This window comes from Haplochromis burtoni, unplaced genomic scaffold, assembly GCF_018398535.1.
Source record: "Haplochromis burtoni strain Fernald_Lab_line unplaced genomic scaffold, NCSU_Asbu1 Contig_45, whole genome shotgun sequence".
NCBI lineage: Eukaryota > Metazoa > Chordata > Actinopteri > Cichliformes > Cichlidae > Haplochromis > Haplochromis burtoni.
The window spans coordinates 2,424,552-2,444,094 of NW_024582406.1; the positions used below are offsets into that span (position 1 = coordinate 2,424,552).

Sequence of the window (19,543 nt, forward strand, 5' to 3'; positions counted from 1 at the left end):
AGAGCTGGTTAACTTAGCCAAGCATAAAGACATCGATATACTAAACTTCATATTCAAAACATACTTAGACTCACTTAGAATATAGTAAATCAGCTGCAGTAGAAGCGTAATAACTACTGTACAAACACGTGTGACCAGTCTACTCCAGTCTAGAGCTTCCCTTCACCTCTTCTTCTTGCTGTTTACTAAATGTCAGGTCTGCCACACAGTGTGATGTACTAGTGTCAGCAAGCCCCTCATGTGACATGTCCTCTGTCCGCCTTCTGTCTCACACACACAAACACACACATACTGCTCCCTTAACTGTAGCATGGTACTGTGTTTAGTAGGTGAGCAGTTACAATGTGGTGAATTATCTTTTTTTCCCTTTGTTTGTTACTGACACGACTGTTTTCAGGAAGTGCAGCACATTATGTGTGTTTGTGCCCAGAAAGGGGGACAACCACTGATCTTTGAGGACGATAAGTCCGGACACCAACCGTGCTGTTGCAACTATCAGGAGGAACAGTGAGCCGGTGCAGAGCATCACTTTATTCCCCATTACTGTTATAAATCAATGTGAATAAAATGCAGTTTTAGAATGACTCCACATAATTGTATTTTATACATCTTGTTTTGTTCCTGCTGTTTGGACAAGATTTCAGTGTTGAAAGGTCAGTTTGACCCTCCTGAAAACGTCATCCTGATGGGAAAGATTGAAATTTGGAGCGTCTTTTGGATTTCACCACAAATCAGGGATGGGAATACAAGAATTGTGTGTTGTTGTTTTGTTTTGTTTTTAAATCTTTTTATTTTCATTATTACCATCCATGTGCAGACTGTTGACTGTCAGTTAGTATTAACCATAGCCTCTGTACAGCGATAGCAGCCTCACACTGCTAACTGCTGGTCAGCCCACTCCCTGCTACTGTACGAGCCTGCGGCCACTTATCGCTCATGTCAGCATGTGCTGCTGAATAGTGATATAGTTTGACAGGTATTAGATGTTATCATATCACGTGTCTGTGGCATGCTGCGCTTTGATGCAGGGGTCTAAAATAGGGAAGTTGTGTGCAAGATCAGTAATTCATAACACTATTTGTATTATATCATGCAGTTTTGCAGTGTATTAAAATGGCATGCAAAAACCATGTTTCTCTTACTGAGCTTCTGATGGGGACTGCTGCTTGAAACATGCTGTTCTGCTCTGTCCACTGATATCACATTTTAGTTCAGCAGGTATCTGCCATTGTGCTCAGACGCTCTTGTGCAAACAGGTTTGAACCTCAGCTTTTAGTCCTAGAGATGTTCTTTCTTTCTTTCTTATGCTTATGGCATATGTATTTTAATGTCTTACATTCCTGATTGATAGCTTTCTAAAAGATGGGAGATTAGACCCTTTGTGCCGTTTACTATATTTTCTGAATGTGCAGGGTGAACCCATTGTTTGGAAAGAAAAAAGTGCATCTTATAAACAAGGACAAATGTAGAAATCTGTTTATGAAAATAAAGAATATATTCACTACAAAAAAGACGGGGGGGAGCACAATAGTCTCTTCATCTCATAAATGAGTTCTGAAACCTGCACACGTGTCTTTGCGGTCATGGCTACATCTAAGGTTTAATTTATGACCAGGAATCACACATCCTAACCCCAAACATCTGTTTTATCTGAAGAAACAGAGAAACCACATTCTGTCCTTGTCCTCCGCAACAATACAGATGTCTTCTTCCTGCCATAAGACAACTTCCCTTCCGTATGCAAGGGAGGCCTCTGCTTCTAAACAGAATTCTCACTTAGCTGACTGGAAGGGATGTGAAACTGAAGTGAGCAAATGTATGCAAATGTGTCATTATTTAAACAAAACGTAGCTCTTTACGTCGGTGCCCATCTCACAGTCATCATACTGCCCTTTGTAAGTGATGTAAACACGTGCTGAATTGCATTTAAACTGACGGGGATGGGCTGAGACTACTTATCTTGGGTGAAGAAACAGGGCTGTCTGCACCTCTGATAATACTAGCCAAACCAAGAAAACACGGGGGTGCAGTGAGTAGATAAGGAACCGTTTAGGCCTGCTTCGTACAGAGTGTGAGTGGGTACTCAGCGGTTTCTGTTACATGAGCACATGCAGGAATTAAACTGTCCCAGGAGACAGCAGGGGACTACAGACCACCTCCTCGGGCCAGTCAGTGTTTGCGCACCATTTCCTCAAAAAGGGCTGTTATCTATCTATCCATCTAAATATCCATCTATCTATCGATCGAACTCTCTATCTGCGCGCCTTTACGCAATACAGATCTCAGACGTCGCAAACATGTTGTAAACATCAATGAGCGCGTGATTCCCGCCCACCATGCCAAAAAGTTCTGAAAGACTTTATTTGCCCCACCTCTTCTGTTCTCACTCAAGGAGAAAGTAAACAGCTCGGCGTATAAGCACCTTATCGCTCACGAGCAGGCGCGTAATAACCGCGCTGCGCTATGCATGGTATCGAAACACAAAACAAGCGAGGAGAGAGCTGCGGCAGATGTGTTTGTGGCAGGTTATTTTCCGGTGATGCAGGTGGACAATAGAGGGCCGAGGTCGTTCTGTTCCCCGAGAAGACATGATGACATGTGAGATTCTGAGTAGACTGTTGGCACTTTGCGTGATAGCCTGCATCGCGCGAGCGGGTTCCACCCTCCAAGACGCTCGAGATTTCGAGGAGAAAGGTAAGGCATCTTTTGATTTTGTTTTTTTTCTGGAACTTTTCAGGAAGGCTTTAGTGTGCTCCTATCATGCCATTTCACATAGTGCTCTCACATTTCCAATTTGCCACCCTCAGTGTCCATTCTCCTGAAAGAAGAACCAGAAACCCCCAAATGCTTTGCTGAAGGGAAGAAGGACTTCACGTGCTTCTGGGAGGAAGATGAGGAGAGAGCTGGCTCTGTGCATCAGTACTCCTTTACATACACCTACCAGTAAGTCACACTTATTATTAGATAAAACGAGTCTATGTGGTGATTTTTCCTTTTATCTCTTTTTCATATTACACAACCTACAATGAAAGTATTTCAGGGTGGTTTCAGGAGATACCCCTTATACTTTTTTAGGGTTTTTTTTACCGCTTCAGTTCCAGAGCCTATTATTAAAAAATAATCCAAATGCTTGATTTGTTTACAAAACAAAAACTAAAATACAATATTACTATCACAATGTTCCCATTTTCCTCTATCCTGAGCAGAAATGAAAACAGCAGCAGGTGCCCCCTCAGTGCCGTCCCTGCAGCAGGTGGGAAAATGCTGATTGTATGCCATCTCAACCGAATTCAGATGTTTGTCCAAATGGACATCCAAGTTCATCGGGAGGGAATACTGATACACAATCGCAGCCTCCTCATCGAACTCGTCTGTAAGTGATGTTTTTTTTTCTGCAAACGGTGCTCCTGCCAACAAATTCTGCAAAGCTTAGCACTAGATTAATGCTTTTTAAATACGTTTTTAAGTATTTGTGCCTTACATTCTACACTAACATGGTTCAAAGTGATGGTTAAAGGGGCTATGCACCTGCTGAGTGCCTAAAAACAAAATTGTGTACTGTAGGTTGAAATAACTGCCATCATCTGCCCATTTCTACTAAGTATGCATGCAGCATTGCATCAAGGTACCTATAGATTGAGGGGAAGTGTTTCAAAGTGAGACTTTGCAGGGAACAGTCTTCTCTTAACTGCTATGCAACTCTATGTCTGTGTGCAGTTCTTCTGGATCCTCCTGCTAATGTAACAGTGAGCAGCACAGGTCAGCAAGGCCAGCTGAATGTCAGCTGGGTGCCACCTCCTCTGAAGTACATGGATGACAGCATGATGTATGAGGTCTTCTATTCTCTGGCTGACAGCCACATTGGGCAGGTAAAGCAGCCTCACCCATTTGAACATTAAACTCTGAGCAGCAGGTTTAATGATGGCCGCACATGGACTTTTTGGGGCTTTTTTGCAGGTTGAAGTGGCCCGGGCATGCTCAGAATATATCTTGAGAGGCCTGCAGTTCAGTAGAAAGTACAAGGTTCAAGTCCGTGTAAAACTGGATGGAGTTAGCTACAATGGCTACTGGAGTGCTTGGAGTGACCCAGTGTTCATGGAAACTCTTCCTACAGGTGGTTATTCACATCAAAATGCATAACAAAAATGTATTATGTACCCCAAAAGCACTGGCAACTCATGAAAGGGACTAAATGATGCCATGGTTTTTTTTTTTTACCGTATTCAGTGATCTAACACACATTGATCATTCTGTTCCTCCCCTAGAATTTGATCCACTCATCATCTCCCTGACGCTCATCATCTCTTTCATCTTCATTGTCCTGTGTCTTGCTATGCTCCTGTCCCATCATAGGTCAGTCAGCCTGGCCCACACAAACAGATTGCTTACTGTCTGGTCTCAAAAAATGTCCTTCAAGAATTTTAAGTGGCAATAACAGAAAACACAAGTTGTGAAATATATCTTAAGAGTCTGTTCCTTTTCTAGGTTCCTTATAAAGAAGATTTGGCCAGCTATTCCAACTCCTGACAGCAAATTTCAGGGTCTTTTTACCATTTATGGTGGGAACTTTCAGGTAAGAAAAATATTAAGAGTCTACAGCCATGCAGACTGAGCCTTAGCCTGGCACAATGACACTTTGAGCTTAATGTAACATGCTCACATCAACACCATCATATTCTTTTTGTTTTTCTATAGGAGTGGTTAGGCCAAACCAATGGAGGTTTGTGGTTGACGCCAGCTTTCATCTACTCAGAAGAATGCCCCTCTCCTCTGGAAGTACTCTCAGAACTGAGCCTATGCCCCTCACTGCCCTCTCCACCTCTGCCACCCAAGGCCTCTAGAGCTTTGAGTACAGTCAGGAATGAGGGCAGGGAATTGAGGAATGGGGTTGAAGAGAGAGCACTGTTGGTAAAAGACAATTTAGATGGCGAGACAGATGGGGAAAGAGCCGCACCGCACCACCACTGGTTACTGGACCGCTTGCGGGCACTCCACCAGCACCAGGTTCCCTGCTCGCAGTCTTCTCTGCTGGAGTCTCAAGACACCTACGTCACCCTCAGTGCCAACAACAACAGTGACGATGAGCGCGTGGATAGCAACCTTGAGGAAGCCTTGCCCCTTGAGGCTCTTTTTCCCTCTGGAAATACAGCATTGTGTGAATCTCACTCTGACCTGGGATCAGCGCCTCAAAGCTCTGGATCAGGTTGCATTTCTTCCCAGTCCAGTTTTGAGTACCCAAACCATGCCTGGATGGCCAAGGGCCCCGGGTACACCTACATGGCAGTGGCAGACTCTGGGGTCTCAATGGACTATAGCCCCATGAGCAGAGTTGATGAAAATGGAAAAGTGCCCGTCTACACTAACGAGTACAAGAACATGATCCCTGCTCACAGGAAACCCTTCTTGGTGAGGCAGTACCCTGTCCATGGTGATGGCTGAGAGGAAGCTAAACTGTTTTAAAACAGACTCTGTAAGGGAATTTGGATATTCACCCAAGGCAACATGGCTTCCCATCAACTGCTACGAAAGTAACTGGGGAGGTGACTGACACCACAGTGTAAGCTAAAGAACTCTGTACAGGACACTGAGGGATTGAACTTCTTGAGTTTCTCCACCATGAAGAATTTTGTAAAGCTTCATGTTAAGGCATACATATTGACCATTAACAGGTTTCTTATTAGCATGCATACTGGTAGCAGACTGGTTCTTTATTAGCCATTATAAAGCACTTTCTGATGCTGCAGTCTGCACCATATTCTACAAATATAATTAATTTGCTATCTAATTACTGTTCATTGATGGTAAATAAGGAAGTAGTTATTCATAACCTATTGCCAATATAATAGCAGTTTTCCTTTTATAGCATTTAATGAATACGGGGTATTCTTGTGAAAGACTGCACAAAAGTAAGTGTTAATAGTGTTAAAAAACCTGTAGGTTCACAGAGGTGCAAAGGAGCAAGAAGTACAAACTTGGCACAGCTAACACCATTCTCCTTATTAATTGATAGCATACTTTTGTTTTCATATCATGTTTAAGGTATAGAATAAATGTACTGCTTTAACTAAATTTTATAATTTTCAGCTGATAGAGCTTTTATATTTCTCAGCATGTGGCACCGTTTAGCACCCTAATTCACACATCACAAAAGCTACACAGACAAAAATGAACTTGCTTAAAGCAGTTCATGCTGCTTGGTTAGAGCAGCATTCTCTATATAATGCTTTCCGTGCAGCATAACAGAATTTTAGGTGAACAAAGCAGTAGGAGTTATGTCTTCTTGTTAGAAGTAATGCGACTTTCACATTTTTTACATTGTTCTAAAGTCAAACTTCAAGTTTCGGCAATCTTTGATAAATTGTATCATTACCGACATTAAACTGTGAAATAGCACCTACTCAATCATCCAATTACCAGAAGAAACTTTGTACAAACATCATCATTGTGCAAGAACAAGCTCGTCATCACAGCTGTTGCTACTTAATTTTTCATCATCACTGCTGTGAAAAAGAAAGTTGTGTTGTTTTTTTTCAAACTCAGATTACTCAGCATCAAGTGTATATTATTCCAAAACGACAAATAAACTTAGCTTGGCTAACATTTGCTAAAATCTATAACGCTCTCTGTCTTTTTAAAAATAATTATGGCAAATCTGGCAGCCATCTGCAGTTATGAAAAAGCATGCCCTCTTTCAGTTAATGGAACCTCCATTGTATTATTGTAGGGTCTTTACCTCACAATATAAAGGGCAATCTTGTTGTGATTTGACGCTATAAAAATATAATTGAATTGATCTGAGTTCTCGAGCTTTAAGTGACAGGTTGTACTCAGTCTTTCTATACTGCTCCTGCATTTTGGCTTTGCTTTTGATAAGTAATAGATATTTTTAATATGTTATTTGTAGGTGTTCATTTGAGGTTTTTTAAATTTTAAGAACTTTTGGATATTTTGGATCATATCCAAGTGTGAAACTCACTGTACTTGTACATAATAATACAGTTTTTGTTTTCTGTTTTTATCACAATTGTTTGAGAGGATGATCAAATCTGTAAATTGCTGCCATTTCCAAGAAAACCTTGGATCTTGAAGTAAAAGAAATCTAGTAACCACTACTAATGCAGGGCGTGGGGACATTTTAAGCCAATATCCATTTTCATCAATCACTCCAAAAAATTGATTTCCATACTTTTGCACATCCTTGTTTGATTTTGTTGCTCAAAAACATCTAGCAACTGAAATTGTAGTTACTCTAAAAGCACGTTTCTCAACACTGTTGAATTATTTTAGTCCAGCAAAGTGTGAAATGGCAGGAAAACTAATTTCATAGCGCAAAAACTGACAACTCGCTAGCTTTCACAGTTAGTTTGCGAGAGCTTTTCTATAATAAAGTTGTCTTTTCCCCTACAAACAGGATCTAGCTCTTTACTAGGGGGAACTCCCCAATGTGTATTTCTTTATGCTTAAATATACATAATAAGAGAAACTTTTCATTTTGTAATTTATTTAAATGTGATATCAGCTACTGAAGTCTCAAGTTTCACAAATTATGATAAAAGAAAGACAAACAGAAAAGCATTACACTGTGTGTTTATTGGAATTTACAATGTGTTTTAGAGACTTTTTTCTCTGTGTCATTTTGTCTTCCTCTCAGCCAAAAATGTTGGAAAACCACTGTTTAGTTTAAGACATTCACATTCCTTAAACGTCTTTGTAAAGACTGTTAATGTTTTTGATTAACCTTCATGTCATTTAAAATTCAAACTCATTAAATATTGTACTGTTACAGCTGTTATGGTCCTTTTACCTGATATCTGAAAGGAAGAGCTTTTCCCCCCCATTTTTTGATAATCCTGTGACACTGTAATGTAGCTGTGACTACCGTCTCTACACAAAATTTCTCTCAGACCAACTTAAACTCCATTAAACCATCAGGAAAAATGAAGAGCTTCCACTCTTGGGCTACACCTGGCCTGTCGTTATAGTCTTCAGTAAAAGAAGGGTCTGTGATTCCTCTCCCAGAAAGGTAAATGTGCCACACTTCCTGTACAGCAGCTGCTGTAGCTTCATAGCCGCTGTCCTGGTCCAGAGTACAGCGCACCTGGAAATAGCGGTCAAGTACATCAAGGATAGGATCTGTTCCAGATGGATCCCCACCAGCGTTCACCTCCGACAAGAAAGAGGCAATAATGCGGCAGGGGGCTGAACTTGAACCCCGCTGTTCCAGGACTTGCGTGAGAAAGGCAGCAGTGTCACACAGCAGCGCAGCAATGTGCGCAGCGCAAGACCTCTCCCCAGGGTGAAATCCACTTTGGCTGCTGCCCCCAGGACCAGACAGGAAGCTCTCCAGTCTGTCGACTATGATGAGTGAAGGAGGTGTAGGGGACGTGTTGGTAGGCTCATGAAGGCTAGCCACCTGCTGGAGGAGTTCCTCCACTGTCCTGGGATAGGAAAACTTAATTTTCTTTGACAAAAAATATATAAATAAATAGATTATTAATAATAACAACAACAATAATAATAATGATAAACACACAAAAAATGAAAAGCTAAATAAATCATAGTAGATTATTGATTTAACCACCTAATTTTATCACACCTAAAATACTTTTTAAATCTGGGGCTACAATTACATTTTTGTTTTAATTGCTGGATAACTTTTCAGGCAATAATTTTTTTGACATTTTAATAATTGATCAGCAAATTATTATGGCATTGTTGCCTGTTTTGTATTATAATCATAACCTGCTCCATTTCATCTACAAAGGCTTAAAACACAATTATAATACTAGTGTTTTTTGCTTTATCCAGCTCCACGTGACACGTGGTAATAAATGCTCAATTGTTCAATTACTTGTGATTACATGTGAGTTTCTAATTTTCTAACTGCAATCAAAGATATTGATATAACAGATATTAACAAGTCAGTGACCAGTTAAAATTATGCACCATATCCATGGTTGTAAAAGTGTATTAAATTATTATGTGCTTTGATTGAGCCGTACAGTAATTGTAACCATGGCAGTGGCTGGTGTCTTTCTGCTGTGTTGCAACCCTAACCACTTTCAACCTAAACTAGACCTCAGTTATTTCTTATAATATTTATTTGTTTCCCTGACCCAAAAAAGGTTAACAGATAACAATAAAAACGGGAGTTAAAAAAAGAGGGGTATCACGTCTGCTCAAATGTCATTTTAAACACTTACACATGTCTGTAACGTTTATATATTCATATTATAAAACGTAAATAGCATTCACGGATTGGATGATCTGCAACTAAATGACTAAATAATTAAATAAAATGCAAGCACCTATGTTGGAAGATGAAAAAACTTCCATGACAACAACCCTCAAAACACTAACACACAAGGCACCTGGGCTACTAAAATGTTGTTTATCACGAGTAGTGAAAAAAAACAAGCTTTTGCGAATTTGGGCACAGTTTAAACATAAAACGACCCCTACCTTTAGACTTTCTGGGCTCAGGTTGGGAACACATCTCTGCAGAGACGGTGGAAGGCTCTGGATCTGAGTCTGGGTAAAGAACATCACTTTTATGCCCATCTCCGCGGCAGCTGTGACGGAAGCCAAAAGCAGCACGGAGCGGCTGAGGCTGTGGTCTCCGACCAGCAGGGTGCTGCAGGTCGTTGGTGACGGAGTAATAACTTTGACGTCCTTCTTTAAATCGGATTGTGACATAAACGTCCGAAAAACGAGCGACAAAATATCAGCCATGTGTCACAATCCCACAATCAACGCTTTACTAACCAAAAATGACGCTCTGGCTCAAGCTTCCCGCGTTTGTTTACATGGTGCACGATGGTGTTCGTGCTACTGTAGTCCGGATGCAACGCATTGTGTCCATTGTAACGTTCCGCTCGGTCCACACGGTTCATATTTCTATTAGCATTTCACCGATGTCTTCGCCTAGCTTAAAAGGAAAAACTAGATATTGCCAACGCAAAGTTTATGAATCTATAGCGCGAGGAAGACGAGCTCAAAATGCATTGATATCAGTGTTTCCTGCGAGTCCTTACACAACTTCCGGCATGTCGGATAATCAAAGCATCAGCTGTTATGGCCAAGATGGCGCATCAGCTGGCAGAAGTGGAGGCTCCCCTGGACACAAACCAAGCCGGGGAGCAAGGAAAGGGTGTTTTGAGGCGCTGTAGGGGGCGACCCAGGCTCACAGACTCCGACCGAGCGCAGAGACGGCTGGAATCCAGAAAGAAGTACGATGTCAGGAGGGTGTACCTCGGAGAGTCGCACAAGCTGTGGAGTGATCTCCGCAGGCGGACCGGTCTGAGCGACGCCGGGCTGGCAGAATATCTCATCCTACTCAACTCCACCTATGGAGAAAAATACCAGCAGAAATACTGCGGGTAGGAATGTGCTGCAGACACGTTATCTAATCAGAGTGGTATATTGACTAGCTGTTTTCTTCTGTCAGACATTGCTCTTCACATTTGTGCTAGTTTTAATCTTAAAGGGCACTTACTGTTATAACTGGACTCCACGAGGGTATATTTTCATAATTCACTGTTCAAAAATAATCTTTGTTTATGTCCTAGTTCACTGTTCATTCTCACTCCCCCTCCCCTTAAGCCAACTCTTTCCTGATTTGCTGCATATAGCAAACGGAAGGTTTGAAATAAATGTTGCAATTTGTTGTTTTTTTTGTTTTTTTGTTTTTTTGTTTTTTCGCCTGTCCCATTTGGTTCTTTAGCCATCAGAATTGTTGTCTGAAGACCAACAAGGATACCCAATGGATTTACTTTGCCAAATGGATCATCTGGCATTGCCGTATTGGTCCATTTGGTCGATCTTTGTTTTTATTATTTATTTATATTTTATTTTCAGATGTTACAGACGGGACAGACATGAGTGAGAGATAGAAAAGGGAGAAAGAAAGAGGAAGGAAAGGAAAAACAGAAGGGGAGAGGGACAGTGAGAAAGGGGGGGAGAAAAAAAAATCTCCTGGATCACCTGTTGAGAGAAGAATAGAAAAAAGAAACAAAGCAACATACTAAACACAACACCATCGCATTAATCTAGCTAAGTGTAAACAGCAGTAAATACTAAATATTCAATGTTGTTGTGCAGCACGCAGGACAGATGTGCTTCGAGTAGCAGCCAAGAAAGGTGTAATTTGGGTCTACGAGCAGTGAACACCCGTGTGCATACCTGTGTGGATCAGCGCGCTTGTATTCCAAAGGTTTCTCCATGTAACGATCTGCTAGGGAGTGTGGGGGGGCCACAGCCCCGTCCTCCAGGGTGTGAAGCAGGTATGGAGGAGATCAAAACTCCAGACATCCAGAGGCCCCCAGAACACAAGAAACCAATGGAAGACCAACAGAGGGGCAGCCGCGCCACTGTCCCAGTAAGAGCTGAGGAGAGTCCCAGATGAGGGTTCACTCAGCAGCCGCGGAGCAGAAGCCAGGGGGAGTTGCAGTGACGCGCCCGTGAGCTCCGCCGGCCGCCAGCTGTGCCTGAGTGACCGAGCCCCAGGCCGAGAGGCCGGGGGCACCCCACCTCCCGAGAGTGGGCCCGAGCGAGCCCCAGGCTCCAGGCCCGATAAGCGGCCGCCAAGGAGTGAGCCGGTGTGTACCTGGACGCCCACCCCCAGACACAAAGAACCACCAACGCACCGACACCTGAGGGAGTCCGCCACCGGCAGGGGAAGTGGTGGTGGGTGGAGATAGGCCTCCATAACCTTGGAGGGCCTGAGGTGTCCCCAGAGAGGTGGCGCTGATACCCAACCTGACATATTTTTATTTTTTTATTTAACCTTTATTTAACCAGGAATGTCCCGTTGAGATCAAAGACCTCTTTTTCAAGGGAGTCCTGGCCAAGAGGCAGCACATTTCAAGACAAATACAAACAAACAAAGTTAAAATTACACAAAACAATTACACATTATTGAGGCAACCTGTAAGCCTTTGAGTTTAGTTTTAAAAACATTTAAAGACAACAATTCAGTTAGTTTAGACACAGACATACAGGCACACACAGACACAAACATCCATTCCCACCCTCATGCTCTCATATGCACTTACTCCACACTCAACCAACGTGGAGACAGACATAAAGAGACGCTGTACACACGATCACACTCCCCAAGCGTACTCTACAAACCGGGTCTAGGTACCCTTGCCCCTGGAGGGGGAACTGCACCCAGACCCAGGTGGTGTTACCCTTTTCCCTGCGGTGGGGAGAGGCAGACCACCCCGACTCCGTAGCAGCAGGGAGGCCCCACACTCCAGACCGCAGTCGGACGGCCAACTCCACCTAGCCCTCCCGCTCCAGCAGGCCGCAGAGAATGGGGGTGGGAGAAGACTCCAAACCTCCCTCCACCCGCTCATTGTAGTGTTGATGCATGTGTGTTCTAAGGTGCAATTAAAACCCAGGAGGGCATGGAGCTACCTGCCAAGGAGCAGCAGGTAAGCGCATAGTCCCTCCTGATAGCCCTCAATGTCTAAGTGTATTTAAAATTGAGAGGTGGGCAACGACGCCAGGGGTGAGGTGTACACCCTGATGGTAGGAAGGGAGGGGCAGGTAACCCCTCCCTGGGGCCAGCTCCCCCGCTGACCCCAGTAGGCACCCCCATCACTCCGCGACCCGCCAGGGAAAGGGGGCCTAGGCCCATCCAGACCGGGGCCCAGTGCAGCAGCGCCCCCCGGCCCCACAGAGCCCGGGACAGTCCACCCAACCCCACCACAGAGAAAACTGCACCCACCCCACCATCCACTCTCTTCCAGACTACATAAGACAAGTAAACGCCCAGGCTGAGATCTTCCTCCACCTCTCCTGTATCTCCCCCTCCTGCAGAGAGAGTTCCTGAAGAGAGGAAAGCTCCTGCAAGATGTGACCATCTCCCCCACCAGTTGAAGAGCCCCCCAGGTGGTCGACGCACCGGCGGCACCCTGCTCCAGGGCCGGGCCCCCATGCACCCACCCGCCCACAACCCCGGCAAATGTTGCAATTTGTAACATCATATTTAATACGAATACCCACCATTGTAACAGTATGATAAAAAGCAAGCAAAAGCACAATAGTTCAACTTTAGATAAGTACTGTTTGTTTATTGTGACTAATCTGTTTTTTCCAAATGATGTGTTTCTGTGTTGCAGGAAGAAGATTGCCCCAGAAGTCTCGGCAAAACAGAAAAGAGGTGTGTGGAGCCATTATTACATGGAAATATTTCCAAATTAAGCACGTAGGGTTTGAGGTTGGGAATGAAGTCTGTTTAAAGCGGCTCAGTTATTTGGTGTATCAAACTGGAGCTTGCCTAAATGTTTTCTAGACAAAAGTGCTTGCATCAAGTTAAATACACAGACAATAAAGATCCAAAATTTCACAAAGATCAAGAACAACAGTTTTGATGTTATAACTTAAAAAGAGTATTGTATTACACATTTGTCATTATTTTTTAAGCAGTGTGAGTATTTATTTACTTATTCCAACATAAAACTTGAGTACAGTGCCACATCCCAACACAAATCCCTATCCTAAAGCGGATATGCATGAAATGTTTCTCATATTGTTTAAGTGTGAATGCAAATGTTACTGCATTTTCTAATGTTTTATAACTAAAAATCAAGTTTTCAACATTATCAACATGTTATGAAAAATGAAAAAATAAAAATAGTATTAATTACATAATTGTATGTGAAATGTTATCAAAGCAGTCAAACAACTAGAACTTCTTTAAATTTCGGCTGGTCTCCTTTTCAAGGGGATTGATCTCTTTGTGCACCTCTTTTAGTGCTGCTACTATTCTTAGATCACACCCTAGGTGTCTTGTTCTGCACGCTTGCACCCTCCATCTTCAAATTACCCATCTACTTCAAACCTGTGGCATAGAGCAAACAGTCATATCTGTGTCAGACTGATCAGACGTTCACCAGTCATTAGAGCCAAGTCTGCAACTCAGAAGACACTTTCAAACATTGGAAGATGTCTTCCATGTCAAAGCCTGAGAAGCATGCTCATTTCTGTGGTGCTGCATGGAGAAATCCTTCAATAAATATCCTGATCTGTGGCACTTTGGCACTTGTTGTGCCATCATGCTGCTTAGGGCAATATTGTTCTTCACTACCTGCAGTACTTGCCACATTTGCATCCCTGCTTCACCAAAGTGAACTTGTACTTGAAGCATTGCTGTTTTGACTCAGTGGAGGAGATCTAGTGCAAGAGTTATGTTAGACCAGGACTTCCATGGAGTGATCTAAAATAGGCAGCATTTCTGCAAACAGAAAGGTCACCTTGAAGCCAACTGTGACCAAATTTAAATCTTTTTGCTTTATGGATGTTTACACTGACTCAACATTTATTCTTCTTTGCTAAGGAATCAACTTTCATGTACGCTATTACTGCACGTGTTGAGTCTTAGTTGATATGTGGTTAATCTCATTCTATAAACTATTTGTCCAACAAAAATTAATCTGCCATTCATCATCCATCTCATATGCCCCGCACCCCGGCATATACGCTCAGGCAGGAAGCAATGTGTGTCCAGCCTCCAGAGCCTGGTGTGTTGGTACCAGCAGCACTCGCACTCTTGCCCACACGAGCCCCAGCTTAGAGCTCTAGAGACCCAGTCCAACTTCTCCACCACTGCAGTCTGGCAATGTGAAGGCAACCACTCGTTTGTGCAATACCTTTTCTCACCTCTGGGGGAGGCAAGTGACTCTGAGCATGAGGAGGGAGTGAACAGGGACAGCGATGGAGAGTGTGCAGTCAAAACAGACGTGTCTGTAGCAAAAAACATAGTAAGCCGGAAGAGAAGGAAGGAGGCTCACAGACAGTTGAAAGGTGTGTAGAATCGTACTGTAAGTGTTTGTTTTGTTGTGTAGACTTCAGTAAATCCTACATTTCTTAATGACCAACTTGCCCTTTTATTAATCATTTTCTTTTTGTAGACGTGGGAGAAAATGTGGATGTTTCTGAGGAACATCAGGAAACTGTAAGCCAGGTAGAAGAGGTTGTAGTTCCAACCCCTGAAGCCAGCGTACTGGCCTCTTCCAAGGATGCTCCGCTGACAGGGCAGCCTATCTGGGAAGTGGAGATGGTGCGACAGCAAGGCTCCCTCACAGCGGCTTTTCACTCCGTCCCCACAGAGGAAGAGGAGGAGACTGAAGATCTGAGGCAAGGTAAGGATGGAGGGGAAGAAGAACGCCTCACAGAAGAGGAAGTCAGGACTGTTAGGCACGATTACGAGTGCGTTATGACGGCATCTTTAGCTGATGAACTTGACAAGTCTGATGAGGACTTGGTGCTGTCGCAGAGCCTGAGTGGCTCAGTGCGCCTGAGTGCTCAGACAGAACTGTCAGTCCCACCGACCATGCAGGTCCAAGAGCAGAGCGAACTGTTTGAGCCTCAGACTCTGCAAACGGTGGTGACCGGCTGTGAGATTCCTGACCAGAGGACGGCTTTGGAGGGCTCACAGGTAGGTAAACGAGTATCTCACAGAAATAAGACTGCAGGAGGAGTGTGTTACTCTTTTTCATAAACTACATTTCCCATCGTTCCTAGTTAATTATCATCACTGGCCCCAGCTACGAAGCCCTGGCATCCGAGGGAATCCAACTCAACATGGGAGGCGGAAATGTGGAGGAAGTCACCTGCACCGTCATTGGGGGCGTCACCTACAACCAGGTGTGCACGGCTGACTCGAAAATCAGAACAGCAGAGGATGAGGACTCCATGACAGGTGCGCTACTTTGGAACTCGAAATTTCTGGACTTTGAGATGAAATGTTCCTATATCTGTCAGTCTTTTGATGATCATTTGATACTCAAAGTGTTCAGTCTTATTGTAATAAATAAAGCATAATTAAAATTATCTGATGTTTTATGTTTGAAATGTAACGTTTGTTGCTAAAAAATGAGCATAAAAGCTCTGAAGAAGTTTTGAAGTTGTAAGTTGTTGTAAGTTCCTAATAAAAACACAGCAATTAAATATTAAAATATTCAACTGTGCGCATCTTGAAAACTGTAAGCATTTTGTGAAAGTTTAGGTTCTAATAGGAAGCACATCCATTCTGGGAATGATTTCCACTTTTAAAAGATGCTTACAGTAATCGGCTTCACTAAGTCTGCTGGCTGACTCTGTGAGAGACTGTCACATGTCCATAACTGACATCACTGGACATGCAATAAAGTGCCTCTTTTTGTTTTGGGTTTATTTAGTGTCAGCAAACTCCAGAGAAGTATATTTACATAGATTTGAATCATACCTGTTTCATGTAAACATCCCGTCCATTGATTTCCATGTGAATAAAACACAGAACTTGAATGTTATATGTTCGTGCTACTGAGATGTGTCAATTCAAGTTATATAAGCATATATTTGATTATGTTTATATAAATTTATATAAATTCATGCCAGTGTATATATGTCTAAATCACATGCATTTTAGCGCCACTGCTCGCAGTGGGCATGAACTTTGTAAAACAGGAAGTTCTAGATTACCTGTGTGAATCCCTTTTGCTCTCCTGCAACATGCAGCACCAGTCTGATAGTTTCTGACTAAATCCAGCCAACACCTAATACCAAGAAAGAGTAGCTGAGTGTAATGTGCACTGATTTGCATTTTGTTTTCTTTACACTTTGGATATTGACTTAAATGATTTGAATTTTCTTCCCAGCACTCAGATTTGACTAATGGGAGTCTTTACGTTTTCTCTAAAAGAATTTACTTGTCGTTTCCCTGCAGGTATGACTGACAAACAACTGCTGCAGCCCAGTGTTGACACTTTGGAGCTGGGCAGTGACAGACAGCTGCAGAGGAGTCTGAGCAGGTTTGAGACTCACGTACTCAACATCATCTTAAAAGCAAATAGAGAATGCCATTGTCATCAGGTCACTGTTTTAAGTTGGTCTCCTTAGTGTGCCGCTCAGTCCACCGTGCCCCTTTTTGCAATGTCAGGTCAAAGAGAAGCAGACGAGGCCCGGTGATCGAGGCTGATGGGATGCTCAAGATGTTCCACTGTCCGTACGAGGGTTGCAGTCAAGTCTATGTAGCAATTAGCAGCTTTCAGGTAAAGTTAATTAGTCGTGCTCTGCATTTGAGCTTTTTCTGTTTCCACACACGAGATCTAAATGTCTGCTCTCTGTAGAATCACGTGAACCTAGTTCACAGGAAAGGAAGGACAAAGGTTTGCCCCCACCCTGGCTGTGGAAAGAAATTCTACCTGTCGAACCATCTGCATCGCCACATGATCATCCATTCTGGTGAGTTCGCAAAAGACACCCCTGTGTATTGTTTGCGTGTTATCTGCATATACTTCCAAATGTAAACATGAATCTTCCTACAGGCGTTAGAGATTTTATCTGTGAGACTTGTGGAAAGTCATTTAAACGCAAAAATCACCTGGAGGTTCACAGGCGGACGCACACAGGAGAAACACCACTCCAGTAAGTTACTAATGCTTCAAACAGATCCTATTGTTACTCTTTTTAGTAATTTAGAAGTTCAGATCACTGTTGCTTTATATTGGAATTAAAATGTGGAGCAATTGTTGAGTCACTAGTCTCTCTGGGAGCTAAATTTATTACATGGCCCCAAATATTAACATTCTCACATACATCTTGTCACCCACGTCATCGTCATCATCTGTCAGATGTGAAATCTGTGGCTACCAGTGTCGCCAGCGCGCATCCCTGAACTGGCACATGAAGAAACACACTCCAGAGGCCCACTACAACTTCACCTGTGAGTTCTGTGACAAGAGGTTCGAGAAGCTGGACAGTGTCAAATTCCACAAGTTAAAGAGTCACCCAGACAAGCAGGCAACCTGAGGTGCATAAGCATTACTGGCTGGACACCTCCGAGACCAAAGGAAGTCTTCCAGTGAAGAGAGAGACTTTGCCGCGTCTGTATTGCCTTGCACGTCCAGGGCGATGAACATCAGCCGTGTTCTTACAGGCTGAGGATGAAGGCAGGAGTGATTCGGACTAACAGCTGTGCAGGACGCATGCTGTGTCAGAGGCTAATTTCCTCATTTGGTAAAGAGTGATTCCTAAATACTTCAAGCAACTGTTCACATACCAGACTTGGCAAAATCAGTCAGAATTAATTTGATATGTTTTCTGTTTTTGTTTTGTTTTTCAGGACAATTTAAAAAAGAAGAAGTGATTAAACATAGCTGTAAACATTAGCAAGGCTCGTTAACTAGCTTGCTAGTAACTGTTGCTTTCTGAGCTGGTTGTGCTTTGTTACAGGTTCATTTTTATTTGGGGTTACAGATTAAGTAAAAGAACCGGTCACATTCATGACCAGCCCACACACCGTGTAGTATTTCCCCACTCTGTGGGAACCAATTCAGAATGCTTCTAGATCTGAGATTTGGCTACTTATTTTCAGCAACCATATTTGTTTCCTCTGGCGTGAGCAGACAGTCGTGTAATAATAAACGTTTTTGTAGGCTCTGGAAAGTGTCCTGCAGTTACATAAAGGGCATATTGAAAACATACAAAAAAAATTATTTTTTCATGTGTAACCATGAAGATCTCTGTTTCCTTAAACAATTCAGTTCAGTTTCATTTATACAATGCTAAATCCCAAAAGCTGTCACCTTAAGGTGCTTTAAATAGTAAAGTCAATATAAAGTCCAGCAATCCGACGACCCCATATAAGCAAGCACTTTGCAAAAGTGGGAAGGAAAAACTCCCTTTTAACAGGACGAAACCTCCAGCAGAACCAGGCTCAGGGAGGGGCAGCCAGCTTTAACTGGTTGTGGGTGAGTGGGAAAGACACTAATGGCATAGAGCTAAAAGGTCAAAGTAGTGCATCATGGGAAGCCTCCTGGAGCTTAGGTTTATCACAGCTTAACTAAGGGATGGTTCATTGTGACGAGCCCTAGTTTATAAGCTTTATGAAAAAGGAAAATTTGGGTTGCTCTGGACAAAAATACTTCATTGGTTTCTCGGCTTTGCTTGTTAAAAAGCAAGATCCTCAGCTGTTTTTAATATAGCTAAACTCAAATTTGCAGTCCTTTTCCGAAGCACCATTGCTACGTTTGAATCGATCCCTGGAAGTCTCATTCTGACCACTTACATCTGTGCTGGTAAAATCGACTTTCGTGTCAAAATGACTAAGAAAGTACTTTCAGTTCCTTTGGTATTTTCCAAGTTGATGAATCTGCAGGTTTTAATGTAGCACAGATATTATGTGAGCTTGGTGCAACTCTAGCATATATCTTGCCTTGGGAGCAGTACCAGGACTACAGTAGCTTTGGACCATCTGAGGCTGGGTTTGTGTCTCCTCCTGGAGTTCATTTAGTGATCTTTTGCACATAAGATGAATGTGCTAGCCACTACACCATGGACTCACTAGACTGACCTATGAGTCATAACTGTTAAGGAGACCTGTATCTCTGTCTGTGGCCTGGAAAACAAGCAACCATTTTCAGTTTTCTTTGTCATTTACAAGTTAGAGTTTAAAGTCCTGAGCCATCTGATTAGTTGGAAATGGCCTCCTCAAACACAGCAACTATTGTTTGCTCTCTGTCAGTGCAGTAAAATTCAAATTTTTATCCATCCT

At 42.8% G+C, this 19,543-nt stretch overlaps 3 protein-coding genes across 4 annotated transcripts; 2 read left to right on the forward strand and 1 right to left on the reverse strand.

Annotated features, from left to right (window-relative positions):
• Positions 1-196: 196 nt before the first annotated feature.
• Positions 197-6,450, forward strand: epor (erythropoietin receptor). Its single transcript, XM_005926751.3, has 8 exons — positions 197-2,694; positions 2,808-2,943; positions 3,207-3,373; positions 3,718-3,869; positions 3,958-4,114; positions 4,266-4,353; positions 4,486-4,573; positions 4,696-6,450. Exons 1-8 carry the CDS (start codon positions 2,589-2,591, stop codon positions 5,437-5,439), a joined length of 1,638 nt encoding a protein of 545 aa, XP_005926813.1. The 5' UTR covers positions 197-2,588; the 3' UTR covers positions 5,440-6,450.
• A 1,121-nt stretch (positions 6,451-7,571) lies between these two features.
• Positions 7,572-9,804, reverse strand: swsap1 (SWIM-type zinc finger 7 associated protein 1). The gene is made up of 2 exons (XM_005926754.3): positions 9,463-9,804; positions 7,572-8,461 (listed from the first exon to the last, which is right to left on the reverse strand). The coding sequence occupies exons 1-2, from the start codon at positions 9,730-9,732 to the stop codon at positions 7,901-7,903; spliced, it is 831 nt and encodes a 276-aa protein (XP_005926816.1). The 5' UTR covers positions 9,733-9,804; the 3' UTR covers positions 7,572-7,900.
• Positions 9,805-10,074: 270 nt separating this feature from the next.
• znf653 (zinc finger protein 653) lies at positions 10,075-19,543 on the forward strand. Of its 2 annotated transcripts, XR_006054334.1 has the most exons (11): positions 10,075-10,379; positions 13,128-13,168; positions 14,494-14,811; positions 14,919-15,445; positions 15,532-15,709; positions 16,715-16,799; positions 16,928-17,039; positions 17,118-17,232; positions 17,316-17,415; positions 17,622-18,006; positions 18,113-19,543. XR_006054334.1 is itself a non-coding variant. In XM_005926752.3 (10 exons), exons 1-10 carry the CDS (start codon positions 10,075-10,077, stop codon positions 17,797-17,799), a joined length of 1,959 nt encoding a protein of 652 aa, XP_005926814.1. In that variant the 3' UTR covers positions 17,800-19,543. The 2 variants fall into 2 exon arrangements, 1 of the variants encoding a protein (XP_005926814.1); XM_005926752.3 differs by having other exon boundaries at positions 17,622-19,543.

What these genes read in the sequence shown, in the direction of transcription:
- epor (XM_005926751.3), top strand. Translation starts at nt 2,589, where the DNA reads ATGATGACATGTGAGATTCTGAGTAGACTGTTGGCACTTTGCGTGATA. An exon ending in TCCTTTACATACACCTACCA is followed by an intron (nt 2,944 to 3,206) that starts GTAAGTCACACT and finishes TATCCTGAGCAG; the next exon opens with AAATGAAAACAGCAGCAGGT. An exon ending in CATGGAAACTCTTCCTACAG is followed by an intron (nt 4,115 to 4,265) that starts GTGGTTATTCAC and finishes TTCCTCCCCTAG; the next exon opens with AATTTGATCCACTCATCATC.
- swsap1 (XM_005926754.3), bottom strand. Translation starts at nt 9,732, where the DNA reads ATGGCTGATATTTTGTCGCTCGTTTTTCGGACGTTTATGTCACAATCC. An exon ending in TGAGCCCAGAAAGTCTAAAG is followed by an intron (nt 8,462 to 9,462) that starts GTAGGGGTCGTT and finishes TTTTTGTCAAAG; the next exon opens with AAAATTAAGTTTTCCTATCC.
- znf653 (XM_005926752.3), top strand. Translation starts at nt 10,075, where the DNA reads ATGGCCAAGATGGCGCATCAGCTGGCAGAAGTGGAGGCTCCCCTGGAC. An exon ending in GGATGAGGACTCCATGACAG is followed by an intron (nt 15,710 to 16,714) that starts GTGCGCTACTTT and finishes GTTTCCCTGCAG; the next exon opens with GTATGACTGACAAACAACTG. An exon ending in CCACATGATCATCCATTCTG is followed by an intron (nt 17,233 to 17,315) that starts GTGAGTTCGCAA and finishes ATCTTCCTACAG; the next exon opens with GCGTTAGAGATTTTATCTGT.